Here is a 22,290-nt window from a genome sequence, read left to right as displayed (position 1 = left end):
TTAAAGACGAGATTTAATAGAATTATTATCCCAGCTCCATCAGGGACTATTTAAAATGTGACTGCCGTATTTATTCACTGAGTGCATTCATGTTGGTGAAAACAATGCGATAGTTACTAATAAAACTTGGTGCCTCTGCCCCGATTGTTGCTAAAATGCTCACAGTTTTAGCTGCTCTTTCTGTTGCACCTTTAGGGCAAATATCAACACGGTGAAAGAGACCTCACAGGTCCCCCTGAAAGGGTCTTGGGGACTCCCGGGACCCACAGACCTCATTTTGAGAACCTTCATGTTAGAACGTAGGGGACAATGTAATCGCTGTGATAGGATTTCCTTCCCGTGACCTAATTTCAGTGGGACCGCCCGGACAAGTGAATCAACTCTGAGGTCCAATATACCTATTCATTTGCAAATTTCAGACAATGATTCTGCGACTCCGGAGCCCGATGGGGAAGTCGGTGCCAGGACCAACGGGAAGGGGAGCCCCGGGGAGCAGTTTCCAAGCCCCGTCCAGTTCGTAAACAGCGTGGGAGCGGGGGACTCCAGCCGCTCGACTCTGCAGAGGTGCGCTCCGCAGATTCACGTCACTGCATTTTACTTCATCCTCACCCTGATACCGATTTCAGTGACCCAGTCACCTTAGAAGCAGACTGGCAATAGTCAAGTCCCACACTTCCATCCCAGCCCTTCTATTTTCTCTTGATACAAATGCCATGGCCCGAATCTTTTCACAGCATCTCGGGTGCGTTCAGATAAGACTGTATTGATAGGAGAGCATGAATTTTCACCCCTTAATTCCATCCTCTTCAGCCTTCCTGTATGCAGGTTTGCTGTTAGGACTCAGCTTTACATCCACTATCTATCTTTTGATTCCCACTCCCACCCCCTTTTCTGTCTGCTGCAGCTTATAATTACCCTGTCTGGGATCAGAAGAAAAACTGAGTGCCATGCGCCGTGGTCTGCTATTACACAGGTGCAAAGGAGCAGGAAAGCAGCCCTCGGTGTCGATTTGCAAGCTGCGTGCGACGGGTCCTTCTTACAGTGATGCACCACTTTCTCACAAATGTTAGGTGTTGATTATAAGACGGTGCTGATTTTCCGCACCTAGCCCTCCCTTCCACTGGCAAAACAACTGTAGTCGAGAAACTAGGTCTACTAGGGAAAGAATTGCCGTCATCAGTACCGCTGTTATTTTTCTAGAACTACCTTCAGGCAAGAACTTGAAAATTGCATTTGCGAGATAGACCGACAAGACTTCCATTGAGGACGCAGTGTCGTGTGAAATAGATTTTCTCCTCCTTTGGTTCAACAAGATGCGCTCTGTGGCATCTAGTTACAGCTTCTGTCGGGTTTGAGCGCAGAATTTGATGTGCTGTGCTGGGAGAGGGGCCATCGTGTAGACTAGCATGTGGTCCACCACACGAGCCTTCGTATTTGCTGGCGAAAGGAGTCCTCTTCTCCTTCCAATACAGATATTTCACTGCCTGCCATCTTAGGCATAACCTCGACTCCCTTTATTCCTTTGATTCATGTTTTTACTGCATTTTGCCTATACTTTTAATAGGGCGACCAATCTGACGACCTTAGAAACAGAGCTATCAGTAGTGAACTGACTCATTTCAATCCTAGTTTTTTCTCTGTCACCAAATGCCACCAAATCTGAAAGCCTCTTCAATCCCAACTCTTGTAACCTATGAACTGGGAATAAGCACAGATAACTATTGGAAACATTAAGGTTCAAGATACGTATTGGATAGGTCTCCATATAAGTAGATGAAACCCATCAAAATGTTGTAGTTGATTTATATTACAGACAATGTACATAGATGCCTTCATGTTTCCTGCCTTATCAACCTTATTCTTTCCCCTTTGACTCTGCTTTCTTACACTCCTCACAATTCCATCAGATTAACTGTTGGCCTCTTTCTTTCTCTGAATGCTGCCCTTGTTCCTGGAGGCAGCGTGCGCCCTATAGTCTCTGTCCCCTCAGCCATGCTAATGACCTAACATGCATTCTCTGAAGGTGAGTATGGACACATAGGTCCCTTCCTCAGGGTCCAGTGTGTTAGATAGGAATCCATAGGGTCATGCATTCAGAGGCAGAACTGACACACCATATCCATTTTCCGTTTTCTTGGATGTGCCCTTTGAAAGACATTGAGCACTCTCTCTCTAGGCGTTCTGAAGAAACGCATTTGACCTTGAAGCCACTCACCCCTGACTGGTTTCTGCCGACCTACTTTTCACTTGCAGCGTCATCAGCGGTGTTGGGGAACTGGATCTAGACAAAGGGCTAGTGAAGAAAGCAGAGCCCAACACCAAAGACCGACCTTATCCCGACTGCCCCTTCCTGCTGCTAGATGTGCGAGACAGAGATTCTTACCAGCAGTGCCACGTTGTCGGAGGTAAGAGAGAGGGCGTTCTAGTGTCTCACTCCCAGGAACAGAGCCCATTCTTTAGTCTAGGCCAGCTTGAGCCACTTCCCAAGGTCAGCAGTTGAGGAAATGACATGTTAACCAAATCCATCATAGGAACGTGTAGGTTGGCTCTACCGCAATGCTCTGAGAGAAGCGTGGGACATTCTCTCATGGCTCTGGGGCCCAGTGCTAAATGTCAGAAATGGTGACATGAAGCTTCATATTTTGTTCATAGCGTCCTGTTTCTTTTCTCTCAAAACATATCCAGGCTTGTTGATTTAGAAACTGTATTTCTTTGAACTTTTAGACTTTAAAATTTTTTTTAATATTTATTTTTGAGAAAAGAGAGAGACAGCATGAGCAGGAGGGGCAGAGAGAGAGAGAGAGAGGGGCACAGCATCTGACGCAGGCTCCAGGCTCTGAGCTGACAGCACAGAGCCCGATGCGGGGCTCAAACCCACGAACCGTGAGATCATGACCTGAGCCGAAGTTGGACACTTAACCGACTGAGCCACCCAGGAACCCCTGAACTTTTTTTAAAAAATTTTTAATGTTTATTTATTTTTGAGAGACAGCATGAGCAGAGGAGGGGCAGAGAAAGAGAGTGACACAGGATCTGAAGCAGGCTCCAGGCTCTGGGCTGTCATCACAGAGCCCGACGCAGGGCTTGAACCCACAAACCGTGAGACCATGACCTGAGCTGAAGTTGGATGCTCAACTGACTGAGCCACCCAGGTGCCCCTGAACTCTTAGATTTTACACTAGGCAGGAATTTGGGGAGTTGTATGGAGAGCAAAACACTTCCTAAACTTTTTCTTCTCTTTGCAGCTTACAGTTACCCAATCGCAACTCTGTCTAGAACAATGAACCCTTATTCAAATGACATTCTTGAATATGTATCCTTTGTTGCATTTTATGGAGCTGGGTGGTTTGAGGACTGTAAGAGTTGAACTTATCCTGAGTCATGCTCCTAGAAAAAGACTTCCGTGCAGGCCCTTTGATATTAATTAGCTTCCTTAGCATATTTTAGAATTTGGGTTCTTAGCTCTTACGCCGGATCCTGACTGACCTAGCAGATGTGTCCAAGCCATCCTGCAGTGCTCCAAAAAAACATTAGGTTAAAGGCTGTGATCTATTGAGAGTTAGTCCTAAGACTTTATTTTTTTTTTCCCAGAAAGCTTTCCCAAGTAAAGCTTAAGTGAATTTTTTTCCTCCTGTTTTTAATTTTTCCCTTAAAATTTTACTTGTTTTTTTTTTTTTTGCTTATAAAAGTTACACAAATAGAAAATAATTTAACCACGGAAAGACCTAAAAAGGAACATTGATAATCACAATCGAACGACTCTGATTACGTTTTTTGCATATTTCATTTCAGATTATCCTGTATGTGTTCTTTTTTTAACAAAGCAGCAATCATACAGTGTCTATAATTTCATATTTTGACTCTTCCTCTCGGTAGTACAGCGGCTTTCCCCATGCTAACACAAGCTCTTTATAAACTCCGTTTTGATTGTACCACATTATCTCATCTTACTATATACTACACTCTGATTTACTAAACTCTTCCTCTCTAGTGGGTTTTCAGGTGGTTCCCATTTTCTTACTCTTATAAATAAGATGGCAGTGGACACGTGGGGCACACGAGTTTTTTCTATTTTCTCACCTGTGGGATGGACGCTGTAATACTTACTTTTCAAGGTTGTAAGGATGCAAGAATCAAAGGGTATAAAGCAGGGAGCTGGTGCTGTCTTGGACCGTAATAATATTAGTTTATAAAAGATGAGAATCCCAGCTTGTGTGGTTTCCATGAGAGGAAAAAATCCAGCAACGGCTGGTGTGATGGGATTGTCCAATGTCCTCTGAACTCAGAAAAGTGAACCTTGACAGTTCTTTGTTCCCTGGGGGTTTCTTTATAGCCTGGGAGCATTAGCCCAGTGTGGTGGAACCTTAACTCACATGATTCTTAGAAAAATGCTCACGGCAAGATCATCATTCTGTACGACGACGACGAGAGGCTGGCCAGCCAGGCGGCCACCACCATGTGCGAGCGGGGATTTGAAAACCTTTTCATGCTTTCCGGAGGTGAGTGGGCTGTGTGCTGCTTAGGACTGAAAAGACGGATAGTTGAACTGAAAGTCCTTCAATCCTCTCCTGACACCCTTATCCTCTCCACGCTCTGAATTAAGAATTCTGGAAAGAGAGACGACCACACTGGCTGTAAAGGGTCAGGAGTTCTGTGAAACTTCCGTTAGTTCCATCGGCACATGTTTTTAATTCCTGAAATGATGCTATTGCATTAAGAAAGCCTTCGTGCCAAAGACTGGAGCAAAAAGATGTCTGGTGGAGTTCACAGAATCCCACCTAACCACCACCATTTTTCTCGTGTAACTTGCTTCATGGTCAAGCGGGTTAAGATTTCACCTCCTTGTGTTGGCTTGGGCCAGAAGACCAAAGGCCAGGAGACGCGTGCAGGCTCCTTAACAGGGTTTTGCCGTAGCCTCACCATGTTAATGCTGCTTTTTCTGATGCTCTTCCACACCTAGGTCTAAAAGTCTTAGCCCAGAAATTCCCAGAAGGACTGATGACCGGTTCCCTGCCAGCATCTTGCCAGCAGGCCCTTCCTTCTGGCTCTGCCCGGAAACGATCCAGCCCCAAGGTGCCGCCTCTACCAGCTGAGAATAAATGGCGATTTACCCCAGAAGACTTAAAAAAGATAGAATATTACCTGGAAGAGGAGCAGGGTCCCACGGACAATCCTAGTAAGATCTTTTGACCTTTAGAGAAAATGTGTTGTGTAGAACTTTGAGCCTGGCGGCTTTGAATATCACCTCATCATATGAAAAGCTTGCTTTCTTATATTCAGATTCTTATAATATTTGCTGGGCACGGGGGATGTGTGGGTGCTGTGCATGGAGGGGCGGGGGGCAAGGGGAGGTGATCCCAGGTTGCGGGAAGAATTAGGCATCGTATATGGACAGAGAGAGAGGATTTATCATTCAAATAAGCTGTGTATTTCAGGCTCAGTTGAGAGGCCAAGCTGAGGCACTTGGATTTCCTCTGCCACACGCTTTGTTTCCCTCTGCAGCTTCTGGACACCTTGAAACCCATGTCCAACCTTCCCTTGAGCACACTACTTCCTCTTGTCTTTTCCCTAATCACTCCTGTACCCGTCTCTAACCAAGGAGAAACGAAGGCCAGACTAGGTTGGTTGGGATAACGGAGAGGAAGGGAAAGAAAGCAGCTCTCTGGGCGTCCTTACGTTCCCTGCCCCTTCCCTACCTCCAGGCTGGTCCCCAGCATGAAGAGTAGGTTTTAGCCTCGAGTAGATGCTGAATAGGGCTCCATTAGCTTGAAAGTGGTTGTACCATACGACTTCATTAGCTTAAAAGTATACTTGGCAGATGGTCCCTGGAGTCATTCTTGCAGCTCTGCTCCCTGCTTTCTTGCCCCCTTCAGGCCGCCTGAGCCAAGCTAATGCCTCCGGAAGAGACTCCAAGGGCCCAGGAGCCCGCAGCGGCCAGAACCTGCCCGCCGGGGGCCCTGGCGGCCCCCCGAACTCCCGCTCGCTCAGCAGTGGCCACCTGCAAGGCAAACCCTGGAAGTAAAGACTGTGTGTGTCTTAGTCAAATAAATACTCTGTCTCCTTTCGGAACCCCTGAGCAGTTCCCAAGGTGGTCATTGTCAGCGACTTCTGTGGAGGAAACACGACGCCATGTGTGATGGGCCCTCCTTCCTCTCCCCGTGTCCGGCTCCCTTCCAGCGTCCAACTCGGAAGGAGTTTCACGAAAACCAGAGGCATGACAGGCTCCAGCGTCGTCCCTGTTGTTTACAGAACATTGAAGTTTCTGAAACTGAGTAGGCAAAGAGAGTCTAACTTTTTAGGTGGTTTTTTGTGTTTTGTGTTTTAAATAAGGCCCAGCTTGTATCGGTTCATGTCCTGCACGGTTTTGTAAATTCTTCGGGAACGTCTGGTATGTTCTTTCCAACCACTCGCTGTTCTTGGCCTCATGAAGGTTGTCCAGGTGGGCTTTGCAGCCCCGGAAGCTGACCCTGGGGGTTGTGGGGGGGTGATTCTCAGCTTTCAGCCGGCCAGGGGTGGGCCCTGAGGAGCTGCCTGCCCAGCACACGCGGCAGGCTCCGTGCTGAGTTTGGAGCCTGGCACCTTGAGTATTGTTCAACCTTAAGTTCGGTAGAGCAACCCTCACGCTTCCTGAGTGCTCCCCTCCCCAGTAGATGTTTTCCTGGAACCAGCACTGTGATGACGTGTGCCCAGCCTCCTTCACATGGGGTCACCGCATCCCTCCGGAAGAGCCCCGTCCATTGTCCGGGCCTGTGCGAAGAGCCGTTGAAGCCCCCCTTCCCCTCCCCGACCTGTCCCTCATTTGTGGTTGGTTTATCGGCTGTAAATTTCCATTCCCCGGCTCGGGTCCATCCGTCTTAGATGGATAGAAATTATGGCCACTTCAAAACATCAGCCTCAATCGGGCCACTGTGGGCACATGTGGTGAGGACGACACCGCAGTCCTTTGTCAGAGCAACAGCCCCTTTAAGCCCCAGCTTAAAAATACAGTATTAGTGTAATTGAGTAATTAGTGCAATTTCCTGCTTACTTTTCATTCTCACGACTGAGCTGTGATTAGGAGGTTGTGATTATAGATTCTGGTTTGGGCCAGAATTTTGAATCAGCATTAATTGAATTGCTAGATGACTGACATTCAATTTAATTGGGGGAACAAAAGACCTCAGGTAAGGATGAGGAACTCCGAAATCATCAGGAAAAGGGAAAGAGCCTTGTTAATTTTTATGGTCTGTGATCTGTAGCTGTGATAAGGGACCAAAGAATAAATTGTCCTCTTTGTCATGGCAACCTGCTTCTGAAAAGCCAACTGAAAATTGCCTATCCTTAGGTGGTTACCGCTGCCGGGTAAGATTTACCTTAACGGGACTATTTTCTCGCCACCAAAAAAAAAAAGAAAAAAGAAAAAGAAAAAGAAAAAACCACAGGAAAAAGAGAATGTACTGCAGTATTTCTAGCATGGGGGTGGGGGGGCATAGTTTGTAAGAGAAATAAAGGTAATAAATATCTCATAGAGACATATGGAAAAATAACTTTCAGATTCAGCTCAGTTCTGTTTTAGTGTGTTTATTCTTCTCTACTTGATTTCCAAAGTGCAACATATTCCGATGCTTTAGAAATCAAACAAACCAGGGACATTGTTCAAATGTCAAGCCGTGCCCAATTTTCCACAAGATTCAAGAATCTTGTATAAAATTCAGCCAACGTACACATAGCTTTAATGAGGAGCCTGTCATGTTTCCCTATAAATTTATTGCCTGAGAACTTAGTTCAGCCTTTTGCTAATGCCAGAATGCTCTGGCGTTTTATTTTCTTTACAGCATAGGTTTTTTAAAAATGCCAGTTTTTCCACCCTCAACTTTCCCCTAGCATGGACAAGATTTTCAGCCCTTTATGACATATATACGTTTTTAAGGGGGAAAAAAAAAAACCCATCTCTCTCTGTAACAAAGTTCTGTTTATGCCATTTGAAAGTTGACTGGTCAGGAGTTTAGACTCCCCCGCTCAATTCTGTTTCAGAAAGTGACGACCCTACTCTGCATCCCGATCACCAAATCCCCCTCGCGTTTTAGAACCTACTGTGTATATGTGGAGAGTCACTGTAGCCAAACCGATTAGAATCGCTGTGCATTTAGCTGAGGCATCTGGCAGGTTGAATATATTTTCGTGTGTTTCTCCATGGTGCTTTGCCTATTGGTAAGGATTCTAAGTAACTACCCCTCAACGACCTGTTCTGATTCTGCTCTTTGTGTGTTAAGTGTCACTCGCAGACAGTTTTTACGTGCTCAAGTGACTGTTCCAAATGTTCTACTTTACTGACTTCTCCATTAGATGAACGGACATGTATTATTTAAATGATCAGTGATACTTTGTGCAACTATGAATGCTGAAGATTAAAGTACATAGTTATTAATTTGTTGTTTGCTATTAATATGCCAAGATGTGCCCACTTTTCTCTGACTCTCTGTGGAGGTGGTTTGGGGGAGCCACACGGGACGGAAGGGATTTGAAAGCATACCTCTTTTCCCTGCATCTCCCAAGAAGGCACGTACTCTTTGCGTAAAAAATCCGGACATCATTCTAATTAGAATATACTTAGCTCTCTAGACAGAAGGCCTGGGTCTCTCCTCATGCTCAGGCAGGGACCCATTGTCCCTTAAGCACATCACGACAGGACTTCCTTGTCAATGTTTCAAAGGTTGACAGGCTGCCCCAGGCAGGGCAACTTGTGACTCCCCCCCCACCCCATGATGGCAGGTGCTTTATCGATGTATAACAACAGCTTCGCCTGAGCAACGGTGATGGCCAAAGTCTGGATAATATGTTCAGTGCTTTAAAGGGGTGAATATTTAAGGAAGAAAAGAGAGAAGCAAAGAAGAAAAGGAGGAGGGAGAGCTGAAAAGGAAAGCTATTTTACTCGTTTGAAAACAAACAGAACATCTTGGGCTGTAAATATGTCAGGTTTAATCTATTGAAAGGTATAGAATGATGCAAATAGCCTAGAAGTCATTTTATTTATTTATTTTACTTTTAGTAGAAAACCAGAATCAGCACAGTCACGTGGACTCGGTGTAAATCAGAATCGTTAAGAGAACAAATAGTGTTCATTAGTTGCTGAGGGGTTTTTTCCTGTGGTGCTATCAAGGTTATACAAAAATTCTTAAGACTCAAAGCTACTCACCAAGAAAACAGAACAAAACAAAAACCTCCTTTTCCCTGATTCCCTGGTGGAATATCAGTGAAATCAGAATCCGAGACTAGGAAGAAAGATGTCGGTAATTTTTCTTGTGTTGGTTTTGGTTTCTGGTCATGTTACATATTGGTTATAGATTTCATCTTTACATTATCCGACATTTTGGCAGGGGCGGTAATTAATTTCTGTCCACCTGGATTTACATTCATAACTCCCCTTCTTACCCAACTCTGATGATTATCATTGAGAAACTTTCTTTCCCTGCTGGCAAAATGTTCTCCGTGTCTTTCATAGGCGTTTATTCTCTTCACGGTTCTTTCAAAGACACGATTCTCATAATACCTTCCTTTCTTTACAAGAAATACCAGAAACATAGATAACGATTCATCAGCTCAATTATGTGGGCAGGATGATAGGCTGATACGCAGTTCAATTAATTTTTTTATTAACAAACACGTGTCTCCTGTAAAAACAGGAAATATAACACACCGTGCTTCCAAAGCGTTCAGAATACATTTGGTTGTTAACACTCTCCTAACGGTGCAGTAAATTGTACTGAAATTGTTATTGCGGTATCTTTAAATTGATACATAGGTCAGTCACAGCATAAAGACAGGTGATGGTGGAAATTTGTCAGCACTGAATTCTGACAAAAAATGGGATTCAGGGTCTGATTTTATGTGTGTTTACAAAACAATGTCCCGCCTAATCCCCTCACCGGCTCCCTCTCTGAGTCTGATCCTCCTTTGTTCTGAATGCGGAAGCAAATTCTCTTCACCTGTGTCACATATTTAGACACCTGGTGAAAACCTGTGGCAAACAGAGGCCACTTATTAAGTGCTATTGACTGATGGACTGCATTTTTTAAAGGATGCAAATAGGCCTTCTATTCGAAACTATTTTGACTGTAAGCCCCCAGACGGTGAAAATCACCAATGATATGAAAGCAACCTTTGGTCAGCATCGATGAATAAGTGAATTGAACCTGCTAAGACTGATCTGGGGTGTAATGCCCATGGTGTGGCCACTCAGTGCCGGTCTGCCGTTCTGGAGACCCAGAGAGCTCGTTATCTTTTGTTTCACTGTGTACATCCTGCTTTCGTAGGAGAGGCGTTCACAATCCTGAGATTTGTGGATTACCTACTGCCGGCGGCACCCTGGGAGCGTGGTCCTCTCCAGCCCAGAGTAGCCTCCAGAATTCATCACATACAGGTGCACACCATCCCCATCTGACAGTGGGTTCTTTTTCTCTTCTGTTTCAAACCTTGAAGCTCGCGGGATAATAATCCCAGCAGATGCTTGGAGTGCCCACTCTGTTAGGCAGCGTTCCTAGAGTCCTGTGTGTTCTGACCCTCTTTTCTCACAACAGTCCGTGAGATGGGTGCCCCAACGTCAGGGGAGGAGACTGAGGAGCAGGTGGAAATTAAGCAACTCCTCTTGAGGCCCTGAGTCACTGAGCTAAAGGTCAAGACGCCAGGAGCCAGCCTGAGAATGGCGCCTTCAGATCAAGTTGTCGCTCGGCCGCTCCGCTCGGTGCTTCTCACGCTGGGTAGGCGTGGCCATGCCGTCCCTCCGCGATGCCTCCAATTTACCCACACAAATGCACCTCTCCCCTGCCTGTTGGCCTTCCTTCCCTCCCTGTCACCAGAGGTTCCTGCCCCCCAAAAGCTGTCTCCACCCCCCCCACACACACATACACACGCCATCTGCACAAAAGGCGACAGGAATTCAGAGACGGCACATCTGCTCCCGGAATATGTGTCTCCATATATCCACTGTCTGCACCCAGTGACTGATCTTGAGGACGGGTGCTATCCTAAGATTTGTTTTGTTCCTGAATGAACACTAAGGGGGTCTCCCTTAAGGAATGGGACTTAAAAACACTTTTAACTAGACCGTTGGAAAAGAAGTCAGCTGTTTTCATAACTTGAACGATTCATTTAATAAACCATCCTGCTAGGACTTCATGTCTGATCTTTTCTTTCCTTTGCGGGGATGTCTCTAATTTAGGCAGAGACACAAGGTGCATGAATTCCCTCGGGACCACAGGCCTGGGCCGGGGCAGGTGGGGAGCCAAGTAAGCCTCTGCCTCGGTTCTCCTTCCCAGAGCGCTTTTTCCACTGCGCTCTTCTGAAACTGCAGCCGAACCCCACTGCCATGGTTCAGCAGGAGACTTTCACTTTTCTTCTTTGCGGTTGGCAATAAGCATTTGGCAGTCTCAGTCTCTGGGGCTGTTAGATGATGCTCGCAATTTGAGTTGCCACATTAATGCAGATCTTGAAAGCTTTGGGGAAAATTCATTACCCTTTGACAGTTTGTCAGATTTGACGGGCACTCCGTGCCTTTTTTCTCGGAGCTTCTCCTTCGTGTGGCCAATCTGAACACTATGGTTGGTCCTAATCAGTTTCCTGTGAGTAGCATCTGGGTCCGAGTATATTCGCAGAAGGGTGTTTCATTAGAGTCCTTAGACCAAGAGTCCTTATGCGGCCTCGAACCCATCTAGCCCCACATGCCCTTGCAAAACGCTTGCTGAGATGATGAATGGCCCTGCACTGGAGGAAGGACCAGTGAGGTCATATCTGGATTGTATTCAATGACATTTCAATTTTAACTTCAGGCCAAACCCAGGAAGCTCCACATGCACATCTGAGTGTTAATTCAAGAGGCCACCCGAAGGATTCTCACGACCTCCAATGGCCCCCAGGCCACACTGAGAACCATATATAAGGGTCTCAGGAAAAAGTCAAATGAGTTTCTTTAAAAACAAAGAATTTTGAAAAGCCCTGGAGAATAGGCATTAGCGTAATCAATTCCCTGGATTGCTGCAGGAACTAAATGTGAGCAGAAAGGGCTCCCGGGGATTTTCCTCTGAGCTATGGCAGAGTGCTTAAGGGAACAGCTCCCACCTGGGAGCCGGAGAAAACCCTTCCCTCTGTAGAAACGCGGCTGCTTCCAGCTCTATCGGTAGTGTAAATTTTTCCAATGATGAGATACTTACATTGTTCTGGGCCATGTGGTGAAGCCAGAGCAGAAGAAATGAGTTTAGGCAGATTATAAAAAAAGAATCTGGGCACAAATTAAGATCACCACTTAGATGTTGGATGTTGATATTGAGTTGGTTTTAGATAACTTTACCCATGCGTTATTTGGTGTGTTTGAACTAGTCTGGTTTTTTTCCTGATTGTAAAAGCCGACTGCAAGAAATCCAAAAAGGCATAAGGAGGAAAACCATCACACTATCCACTATAGTGTGTGTGTGTCTGTGTGTGTGTGTGTGTGTGTGTGTATGTGTGTGTCTGTGTTTCAAACAAAAGTGAAATTCATACTGAACATACTATTTTGTAACTACTTTTTTAAAGCAACAGTATAAATCACATACTATAAAATCCAAGCACTTTAAGTGTACAATTCAGTGATGTTCAGCAAATTTACAGAGTTGTGTAACCATTACCACAACCTTATTTTAGAACATCTCCATCCTGTGGCTGGTTGGTTTCCCTTAGTGTTGTGTGACCCATTTCCCCCACGTCTACATGGACTGCAATGGCTTCATAAGACTCCACTGTTTAAACACGTCATATGGTATCAATACTGGTATCTATTTAGGCTCTTTTCCTTTGTATTTAGTTTTTTATTATTACAGCCTTATACATATATACATCTGAATTTGTCTGAATATTTTTTATAAAACAAATTTCTCCAAGTGGACTTTCTGGGTTAAAGCAACAATATATGTGAAATTTTGATTTATATTCTACCCCACCTTCTGCCCCAGGAAGGTGGAAATCCATCTTCACACCAGTAGTATATGACAGGTCTTATTTCTTCATACCCTTGATAGCACCGAATTGTCAGTCTTTTTATTCTTTGTCAATATGATGGAAGAAAAATGATTTATTTGCTTTTCTTTAATGTACAAAAAAAATCACTCAGAGGATCAGTATCTCTTATACGTTTATTGGCTTTTTGTGTTGCTTCTTTGGGGAATTGCTTTTTTTTTTTTTTTTTTTTGAAATGTTAGTCCTTTTTTTAAATTTACCCCCTTTGACTTATAAGAACTCTTTTCCCTTCAAGGTTATTAATACTTTTTCATAGATCCTGCAATATTTTCTAAAAGTATTTTTTCTCTTTTAGCTTCATGCTTTTACTTATAAATTTTTTACCCACAAATTTGTAAAACTGTGTATCTGCAAACAAAATGTAAACCTCTTCTTATACTTGAAAATACAAAAAAAAAAGTATTAACAATTTCCCTATCTCCATTTACAAGTATTTATTTAGCACCTGCTCTGTGCCATGTGTTTGGCAAACCAGTAGGGAGTACGTATTGAACAAACCAGTGCACTCTCTCCCCTCATGGAATTTTCTGGTGCTTCATTCCTTGTCTTATCAGGTTTCCTAAGAGCCTCACTTTCTAAACTACAATTTGGGGAATTCAAAATAACTCATGAGCCTACACTATACAGATTATAAAATTCATAAATTCATTCATTAGTAAAAGTAGAGAACATTCACTCAACAGATAGTTATTGGGCATCTGTACGTCAACTATTGTTGGCAGTTTTGGAGATTGAATGCCAAAGTGGTGCCTGCTATCAGGAAGCACAATTATCTTAAATTAAGCAATTCTATCCCTGAAGTCTAAGTAATCCAATTTTGTAAGATTTACCATCCTTGCTAACTTAATATTTTGTTTTTGCCTATCCATCTTTATCAAGCAAAAAATAGGATTGTCTTTTTAGTTGCCCAAACGGAGCCATTAAAATGGGTTTCAGCCCGGGGTGCCTGGGTGGCTTAGTTGGTTAAGCGTCCGACTTTCGCTTGGGTCATGATCTCACGGTTCGTGGGTTCGAGCCCCGCGTCGGGCTCTGTGCTGACTGCCAGCTCAGAGCCTGGAGCCTGTTTCAGTCTGTGACTCCCTCTCTCTCTGACCCTCCCCTGTTCGCTCTGTCTCTCTCTCTCTCTCTCTCCTAGAAATAAATAAAACATTAAAAAAAAAAAGATATCCTTCACTTTAAAAAAAAATAAAAAAATAAAATGGGTTTCAGCTCATATAGGTTGAATGGAAATGCTTCCCGAAACGTTACTTGAAGGAAGTGTTATAAAATCTTCACTTAATTTTTCTGTAAAAACTAAAACACCATTTTACCTTGCCTCATAAACTTGCATGGGCATAAATTTATGTATGATATATAAATATGTATCTATTCTGCCTCATACATTTTGCTTTTTAGAATGGTAGCAAAAAAAAAAAAGAAGAAGAAGAAGAAGAAAGAAAGAAAAAGCATTTTACCTATAGGCCATTTCCTGTGGAAAAGACAAGACTTTCAAGATCTCAGAGCTAGATGCACTGTGACACCCCAAAGGGCCAATACGGGGCAAGGTGGCCATCTTCACCCCCAGCTTCCGTCTTTGGGGAGCTACCAGTCCACCCTCACCCGCTCCCCAGTGACTTCCGCGGGAGTAACCCCCTGCTCCACATTCACGTCTGAGATATGAAGTTAGAATCTTCCTTCCTCTGAAAGAACAGAAGTTAGATTCTTGCTCTGAAAGAAGTTGAGATGTCCTATGTATTGAGGTACTAGCCACTAAGTGTGATGTCGTAGCCAGCAGAATCACCAAGTGAAAGGAGGAGACCCACTGAGTCTTAGGAGCTCTGGAGAGTATCAGGAGGAGAGCCTTGTGTCTGAGAAATTTTGCAAATGATAAGGAGTAGCTGTAGGTGAAACAGAAAAGGAAGTGGGGACCTGAAGGATGCTAGAAAGGAGGTGACATATGAAAACAAAGCTGCTTCTGTCCCTAAAAGTGAAGTCTTCGTGATGTACTACATTTAACAAGAAGGTTCTGGGATTGGTGTTTGTTCTTTATCTTCAGTGAATTATTTCACTTAACTTAATTGTTTTCTTCCAATTTAACTCAGGAGTGGGGGAGCAGATCTTGCTTTACAGAAGTGGGCTTTGCCTGGCTGCGATGTCTATTTAGGACAGCAGTGGCCACCAGGACTCTGCTCTTTCATTCTCAGAGTTATTGCTTTTGTAGATAAATGGATCCAACTAGCTATACTCTTGCACGAGCTGAATTCCTGACCACTGCAGGGTGCCAGGCATTTGGTTAGCAGCTGTGGCTGCTGCTTGCTACTAAGGTATGAACAAATCACCCCGCTGATGAGCTAAGCTCAGGGTGGTCTAATTAAAACAGACGCCACTTGGATACAACTTCAGAGGACCTTGGAATGCAGGGGAATGCAGGGGTCATCTAGTCCAACCACCCACACGTTTCCAGCGAGGCCTGCAGGAACTAAATCACTTCTGCCCTAGCTTGAAAAGGCAGACATGTCACATCCATTCCCACGTGTCAGCCCCAAGATTCCGTTCCATGTACACTCAAACTTTATTTGGTTGCCTGAGCGGGGCCAGAGAGGAGGAGGAAGAGAGTACCGAAGGACCAGTTCAGTAGGGGTGATTCAGGGTGTGCTCCATGATGGTCTGAAGCGCCAGCCACGTCTCCTGAGCCGTGGGGATGATCTGGGACGCCGGCAGCAGGAAGCCATAGCGCCCGGTGTCCCGGAGCTCAAAGGTGAAGGAGTACTTGATGCCCTGGCTGTAGGTCCAGTCAATGGTGCTTCCACTGGCTGGGTCTGGGGCAGGAGCAGATGCCAGAGAGCAAAGGTCAATCACTTAAAAACACTGCTATGGTCTGGGCCAATGGTCCTAAGCCCGGAGCCTCATGTAGGGTTGACTGGAGTCGGCATCCACTAAGTGCCTGCTGTTGACTGAGCAGCCTGGCTTCCTCCCAAGGAAGTCCCCCAAGGGGGTTCAGCTCAAGAGCCCATAGAAGAGGACCAGCAATGGTCCTGTCACGGGGGAATGCAAGAAAGTTCTTGCAATTGAAAAAGCCCCACTGAAAACCACCTCCCTCCAAGAGCCACTTTGGTCAAACCTCCAAATATACCAGAGTTACCCACTTGAGTAACCAGGATCTGTCCCCTGGCGTTCTGGTCTGCAGGAGAGAGTGCAGAAGGCCAGAGGCCAAGTAGAGGCCCCTTGTCTGTCTTTTTGGAGGGAATTTTGCCCAGATTTGCAGGTAACAGTGGGTAATGAAGTTGCTTTTGAATTGGGCAGGGGTCTGGAAGGTGGCCTGCGTGTCTGAATTTAACTTGACAACATTGATGGAAGCAAAAACCTCTGATGTGGTTTGAAACCATTTTCAAATGAGGCCTGAAGTCCAAAAGCAAGGCCAGCCCTAGGTAAGACTGTGGCCCACTCACCTACCAAACCCTGGGCGCTTGGGGCCAGATGTACGTGAGGGGTGCCTGCAGCCCTCCCCGCTCCATCCTTGTCTTCTGACTCGGTACTTCTGCCTCTCGTTAGCCAGCAAACTTGCTGTATTCCTCAGGGCCCTACGGGATCTGCCCCCACCCCACCTGTCCCTGACGACCCCCGTGTGCTCTCACCCGTGGCTCCATGTTGTTCCTGCTATCCCCCCAACACGCCAGTCCAGATCACATGGCAGGACCTTGGTTCTAGAAGGTTCCTCTGCCTGGAAGCCTCTTCCCCAGATAGATAGCCTTTTGGCTCCCTTCCTCATCTCCTTCAACACTGACCCACATTTCACTATTTCAATGAGGCCTACCCTTCAACCCACACACACAGCTCCCATGCCCAATATTCCTGATTACCCTCATCATGTTCTAGTTTTTATTTTTCTCCCTAGCCTTCATCACCTAACACATTGTATCGTTTACTCATTCATGTTTGTTGTCACTCTCCCTGACTGGGATGTACATTTCCTCATCTTTGCTTATTTCTAACTATGTCCTAAGCACAGAAAACAGGGCCTGCTACAGAGCATGTGCTCAATAAACATTTGCTGACTTAAGTCCATTTTGACTTAACAGTGCTCCTTGCATGTACGAGTAAGCTGGGGAAAGATAAGATATATTCTCTAACTGAAAGGCATTGGAGGAAGAGTAATTTTCTAAGTGGAATTTCTCAGTGATCTACAAACGCCAGCAGCACCCTCCATCCCCTCCGAAAGCAGGACTTAACCCAAGACAAGTGGACAAAAGTTCTCAGAGGAGCTGATAGGCTTGTCTGAAGAGATCAATGAAGGCAGAGTTCACTTAGGAAGGGCCCCACTGCTCCCCGAGGCACGGCTGAGGGCTGCTGTCCTCGCCCATGCTCCCAGATCTAGGCACCCCTGGCTGCTTCCTCCAGCAGGGACACCACAACAGGCAGGAAGCGCCAGCTAAGTTTCCTCCCAGTGCTGCCCCGGAGACCATGCGCCCACTTACAAATTGTTTTGATGATGCTGCCATACTTGAACTTGGTCCCATACAGGGAGGTTAGGGCGGTCACAGCAGACTTGGCCAGCTGATCCTGGAGAAAACGACAAGCGATACCACCTGTTAACGGCCAGCAACAGCAGGGCCAGGGTAGCCCAACTTCTCGCTGGGAAGAGGCCCAGCGCAGAGCAGGTGCTCAGCAGCCCCGTGATCCTTGAACCCCGCAGGATGTCTGGCTGGCACTTAAGTTGCTGCCCTTTGATTGCACTGTGGCTCCAGATTGAACTCGATGGTATAAGCACAAAGTCTAGCCTTGCCCCTTGCTCTGCCATGTGACAGAAGTGACTGGGCCACAGTGTACCTCAGTTTCCCAGATAGAAAGTGAGACTGGTCTGCCTTGCCCAAGCAAGGTCTTCCCAAGCCACCAGGGGTCTGTGGGAGAAAGGGGTGCCAGGCTCAGCAGCGTAGGCAGGAAGGGGATCAGCACATACCAGCTCGCCCTGGTCAGGGGCTGGATCTGCTTTGTAGCCATAGGGATACAGGAGGAGCTGGGAGTAGCTGTGGATGGAGATGAAGGCCTTGATGTTCCCGTGGCTCTTCACAAAGTCCACGATGGACTTGACCTCCACTTCGGAATTTGCAAACTTGCCATGGTAAGTGTCCGAGCAGGGGTTGCTGCTGGCTCCTGCCACTGTGGGAGGAGAGGGGAGTAGCTGACCTTCCTTACAGCCGAGCAGTGTGGCTCCCATGCCCTCGAGTTCTTTGTGTGGAAATCGGGGTAGAATGCAGAAGGGCTCACCCCCATCCTGGAATGAAGGAAAGGCCAGGGTGTCCTGCCTCCCTCCCTAGCCAGGTGGAGGCAGAGCTGATGGACATGCCCAGAGAGGGAAGGGGGGGCTCCCCACGCAAGACCCATTCTTCTAGTGAAGGGACCACAGAGAGAAGGAGCTGAAGTAACTCTAGAAAAGCCCTACATAGTTTTCAGATCTTAGTTCCGATGGGGGGAGACTTATTTCTACAGACAAGGCATACGGAAATCTAGAGTGCCTCCTCCCTCCCGGGGAGCCTCGGGGGACAGGCTGACACCCCTCCCTCCCACTCTGCCCTCACCGCTGGGGCAACAGGACACAGGAGGGTAAGGAGCCATCTGAGTTTCCCATCCCTGCTCCCAGATCACACTGGGCCTTACTCCCAAAGCCAGCATCCCAGTTCCGGTTGGGGTCCGCCCCAACACAGGTGGAGCCCGGTGTGAGGGATCGAGTCTTGCGCCACATACGATTCTGAGGAAAGAACCGGACACGTGTCTGTCACCAAGCTGGGCTGGAGGCCAGAGCCCGCAGAGAGCAGTGTGGGCCAACACAGAGCGCTCTGATCTGGAGCATGGGCGTGGGCACAGTGTGGGTGAGAAGCCACGTCCAGCTGGTTGTCGGGAAGGTCTGCAAAGGGGGCTCTTGGTTGAAGGAGAACAGAGGCAACAGTGGACAGTACTTGGCCAGAGGTTTCTACTGGTGGAAATGAAGAAGGCAGCAGGCCCCCCCACCCCCCGCCCCCCGCCAGTACGCACTGGATTGGTAGCATGCTGTACCTGCCATAAAAGTAAAATAAAGCTAGGAAATAAGGTCCAGGGCAGTGGGTCCGGGGGATTTTGTCCCCCCATCCCAAGACATCTGATTCTCTCAATGGAGGGCTTGCTCCTGGCATCTACTGAGTATTAGGTCAGGATGCCATTATACACCCTGTCTACACAAGACAGCCTCCACACAAAGAATCACGTGCCCAAATGTCAAGAAAGCCAAGGACAGAACCCTGACCTAGGAGAACAGGTCGACTTGCCCCTCCCTGGACAAAGGGGTTGAGATTCGGGGTGAACAGCTTGTGGGGCTCAGAGGCCCACCATGTTTTCCCTAAGAACCAGAGGAAACCTGTACCTTGGTGTGGGTAAAGGCAAAACCATCAGGGTTAGTGACAATCTCCAGGAAGATGTCCATGGAATCGAGAATGGCAGTGAGAGTGATGTCCTGGCCATAGTCTTGTGTGATCTGGCAGGAAGTTGGGGGACACATGGGCAGAGAGGGTCAGGGCAGGCGTCTGCAACACTGAAGCAGCAGACAGACACCTGCGCCCTCGGCATCTGGATGGGAAGGGGAGGCCCGGGCTCCAGAGGGCCTTGAACACCAGCCCACCAGGCGAGAACCCTCCTCACCTCCCCAGGCTTACCTTTTTCGCAAACCAGACCCCGCTGGCCTGCGTAACCCACTCCCGGGAATGGATGCCCGTGTCGATCCAGATGGCGGGACGGTTGTTTCCCCCAGTGCTGAACTGAACAAGAAAAGCAAGGAGATCTAGCCAGGATCCTGTCCCACCTCCTTGAAGCAGAGCACACCCCAGGCCAGAGGCCACCTGCTCCCTGGGTGTCTCAGGTTAAAGCTTTATTTGTGGGGCCATCACTCAGGTGAGGGGTGGGGGCAGGGTCCACACAGGAATCCTGCAGAACTTGGCCTCCAGCCTTCACGTTGGCCTTGGGGCAAATATGACTCAGCCAGAACTCTGGGCCCTCCCCTTTTTTGCTGCCCATACACAGTTCTCTGTGGGGTGTCACAAATAAAACATTTGATCAGGACAACCCTGACTCTCGGATACTTTCCACAATGTGACCCTTGATCGAAAACACTTGGGTCACTTAAAAGTTTAAGAATTGCGTGTGTATGAGGTATACGTATACGGCTAGACCAGCGCAGAAATTCCGACCTTCCCAAATGCCATCATGGGGAGTTCATACAGCAGAGCATTCCCGGTGACCCCGGGTTCACCCATGGGACCCCACACAGGGATGTGGGCACCCACTCTTGCATATGTGCCCATGTGCACTCACATGCAGGTGCCCATTACCTTCAGCACATAGATGGGGCGACCTTCGTAGGTGTTGCCAATCTGGAGCTTGCTGACCAGCCGTGGGTGCTCAGCAACCAGCAAATCCATGAAGCCATGGATCTGAGAAGGGAGAGGAGGGGAGGCCGGCTGTCACGGCTGCCAGATACCCGGATGCCTCCCTTAGCAGCTCCAAGCCACAGCCCAGACCAGCTAGGTCACCGGAGACAGAACAGGTGCATGCACACCCGGGTGAGCCCTGACTCTGGCTGCATTCTGCCAGCCTAATGCAGAGCTCAGTGCTTGTGCGGAGTGGTCCAGGGGTCCCTCACCTCCTCCAGGGTGTGGTAGGTGGCGTAGTTAAAGGTGTTGGTGGAGCGGGCCCGGGCCTGGAAGGCGAACATCTGCTCCTGCTCCTCATCCAGCAACGACTGCACATCCTCAATCATGATCGTGTACCCGAGGCCATGGGCCTCCAAGAAGGCTTTGACCGCTTGGATGCTGGGAAAGGGCACTCGGACGTCGATGGGAGAGCCAGGCTGGGCAGGGCCCCGCCAGAAGTCCAGCTGGGGAGGACGAGAGTGGGCACTGTCATGGCGGGCTGGGCAAGGGCCAACCGGGAGGGGGTGCTGGCGCCAGAGTGTCCCGTACGACGGGCTGTGGCATGGGTGTCAGGGGCAGAGGACAAAGGGGAAACCGTGGGCCCTGGACAGAGTCCACTGTGGTCAGGGAAATGGCCCAGGAAGCGTTGTGGAGGAGCTTCAAGAGAGCAAGCAGAGAGAAGTGCTAGAAGGTCCTCCCTTTGCTCAGATGGTCAATGGCAGCAAGATTCTGGAACTAGAAGGTTAAATCATTTCCTAACAGAAATCAGTCCCATGGGGTCCTTTCTGGGTGGCTGAGGAGAGCAGGCCCAGGTCCCAGGTGGCCCCAGGGGATGATGGGGGCCTGGGGTGGGCCCAGCTGGCCTGAGTGGAACCCTTGGGGCCTCCTGGAGGACTCCCCACTTCTTCTGACCTGCAAGTGCTCCAGATCCTCGAGCTCTTTCACCTTCTGTACTTGGGCTTCATCAGCAGCAGAGATTCGGAGCACCTGGTGCCTGGGCAGAGCGGGAGGGGAGACCGGCGGCCTGAGCAACTCCACACTCCCCAGGTGGGAGGAGGATGGCATCAAGTGGCCTGAAAGCCCCAGGCTGGGGCTTGAACCTCCGGGCTGAGCAGGGGGGAAGCCTGAGGGGTCTTAGCCTTGGAGCGATCTCATCCCAGTTTAGACTCTGTCTCTCTCTCCAAAGCCGGCCAGATCTCTTCCCACCTCCTCTCCTGAAAACTCCTCCTTCAAGGTCAAATTTCTCGGGGTCTCAGGAAGCTGTCCCAAGGGACCAGACCCCTTCTCAGCCCCGGTCCCTGGTCAGTCTGCCTCCCAGGGTGTGCTAGTCTGCTCCTCTCTGGAGTCATCCCATACGTCAGTCTGTCTCCTCCAGACGCTGGCTGGGGGCTGAGTGCTCCCGTCTCCTGTCTGAGCACCCCCTTCTCTCCATACTCTTACCCCACAAAGTCCTCTTTGCCAAGGACAGCCCCGAGCAGCACACTCCAAATCAACAGCCCCCTCATGCTGCAGCCCCTTGGAAACGCCATCTGAGGCCGAGAGAAGGCCCTGGGGCCTTTTAAACTCTCCCAGGTCTCCCAGGTCTTGAGGTCCTTCAGACTGGGCCCAAGGGTTGTTCCCCTCCCCCACCTTGCACCTGGGCCCCATCCCACGGGGAGGGAGGATGAGAGCCCCGAGCTCTGATACCTTCTCACCCTCCCTGATAAAGTGGCAGGAAACAGGGCAGCTGGGGAGATAAGTCAGGCCTCAACCCCTTGGCCATGAAGGACCAAACTGAGGGTCAGCCGGGGCCTGAGGCCTCCCAGCTGGGAGCCTGATCGCCCACAGCCACGGGTGCCTGCACCAGGAC

At 48.0% G+C, this 22,290-nt stretch overlaps 2 protein-coding genes across 3 annotated transcripts in view; one reads left to right on the top strand and one right to left on the bottom strand.

The window, feature by feature from the left end:
• CEP41 (centrosomal protein 41) overlaps positions 1-6,076 on the top strand; it is a 45,402-nt gene extending 39,326 nt beyond the window's left edge. For both annotated transcript variants that reach the window (XM_039243728.1, XM_039243737.1), the window contains 6 exons: positions 420-564; positions 2,254-2,405; positions 3,246-3,313; positions 4,385-4,499; positions 4,961-5,176; positions 5,874-6,076. In XM_039243728.1, the coding sequence (XP_039099659.1) occupies positions 420-564; positions 2,254-2,405; positions 3,246-3,313; positions 4,385-4,499; positions 4,961-5,176; positions 5,874-6,022 (845 nt within the window). In that variant the 3' untranslated portion in view covers positions 6,023-6,076. The remainder of the gene's footprint in view (positions 1-419; positions 565-2,253; positions 2,406-3,245; positions 3,314-4,384; positions 4,500-4,960; positions 5,177-5,873) is intronic.
• Positions 6,077-15,593: 9,517 nt separating this feature from the next.
• On the bottom strand, positions 15,594-22,088 carry CPA1 (carboxypeptidase A1). The gene is made up of 10 exons (XM_039243065.1): positions 21,882-22,088; positions 21,354-21,548; positions 20,672-20,905; positions 20,361-20,462; positions 19,689-19,790; positions 19,400-19,510; positions 18,661-18,751; positions 17,963-18,162; positions 17,481-17,565; positions 15,594-15,824 (listed from the first exon to the last, which is right to left on the bottom strand). Exons 1-10 carry the CDS (start codon positions 22,086-22,088, stop codon positions 15,637-15,639), a joined length of 1,515 nt encoding a protein of 504 aa, XP_039098996.1. The 3' UTR covers positions 15,594-15,636.
• Positions 22,089-22,290: the final 202 nt, after the last annotated feature.

The sequence above is a fragment of the Hyaena hyaena genome, unplaced genomic scaffold, assembly GCF_003009895.1.
Source record: "Hyaena hyaena isolate Hyena2069 unplaced genomic scaffold, ASM300989v1 scaffold_8, whole genome shotgun sequence".
NCBI lineage: Eukaryota > Metazoa > Chordata > Mammalia > Carnivora > Hyaenidae > Hyaena > Hyaena hyaena.
Note: the sequence above shows the minus strand (reverse complement) of the source record. Positions and strands in the feature narration are given on the sequence as shown.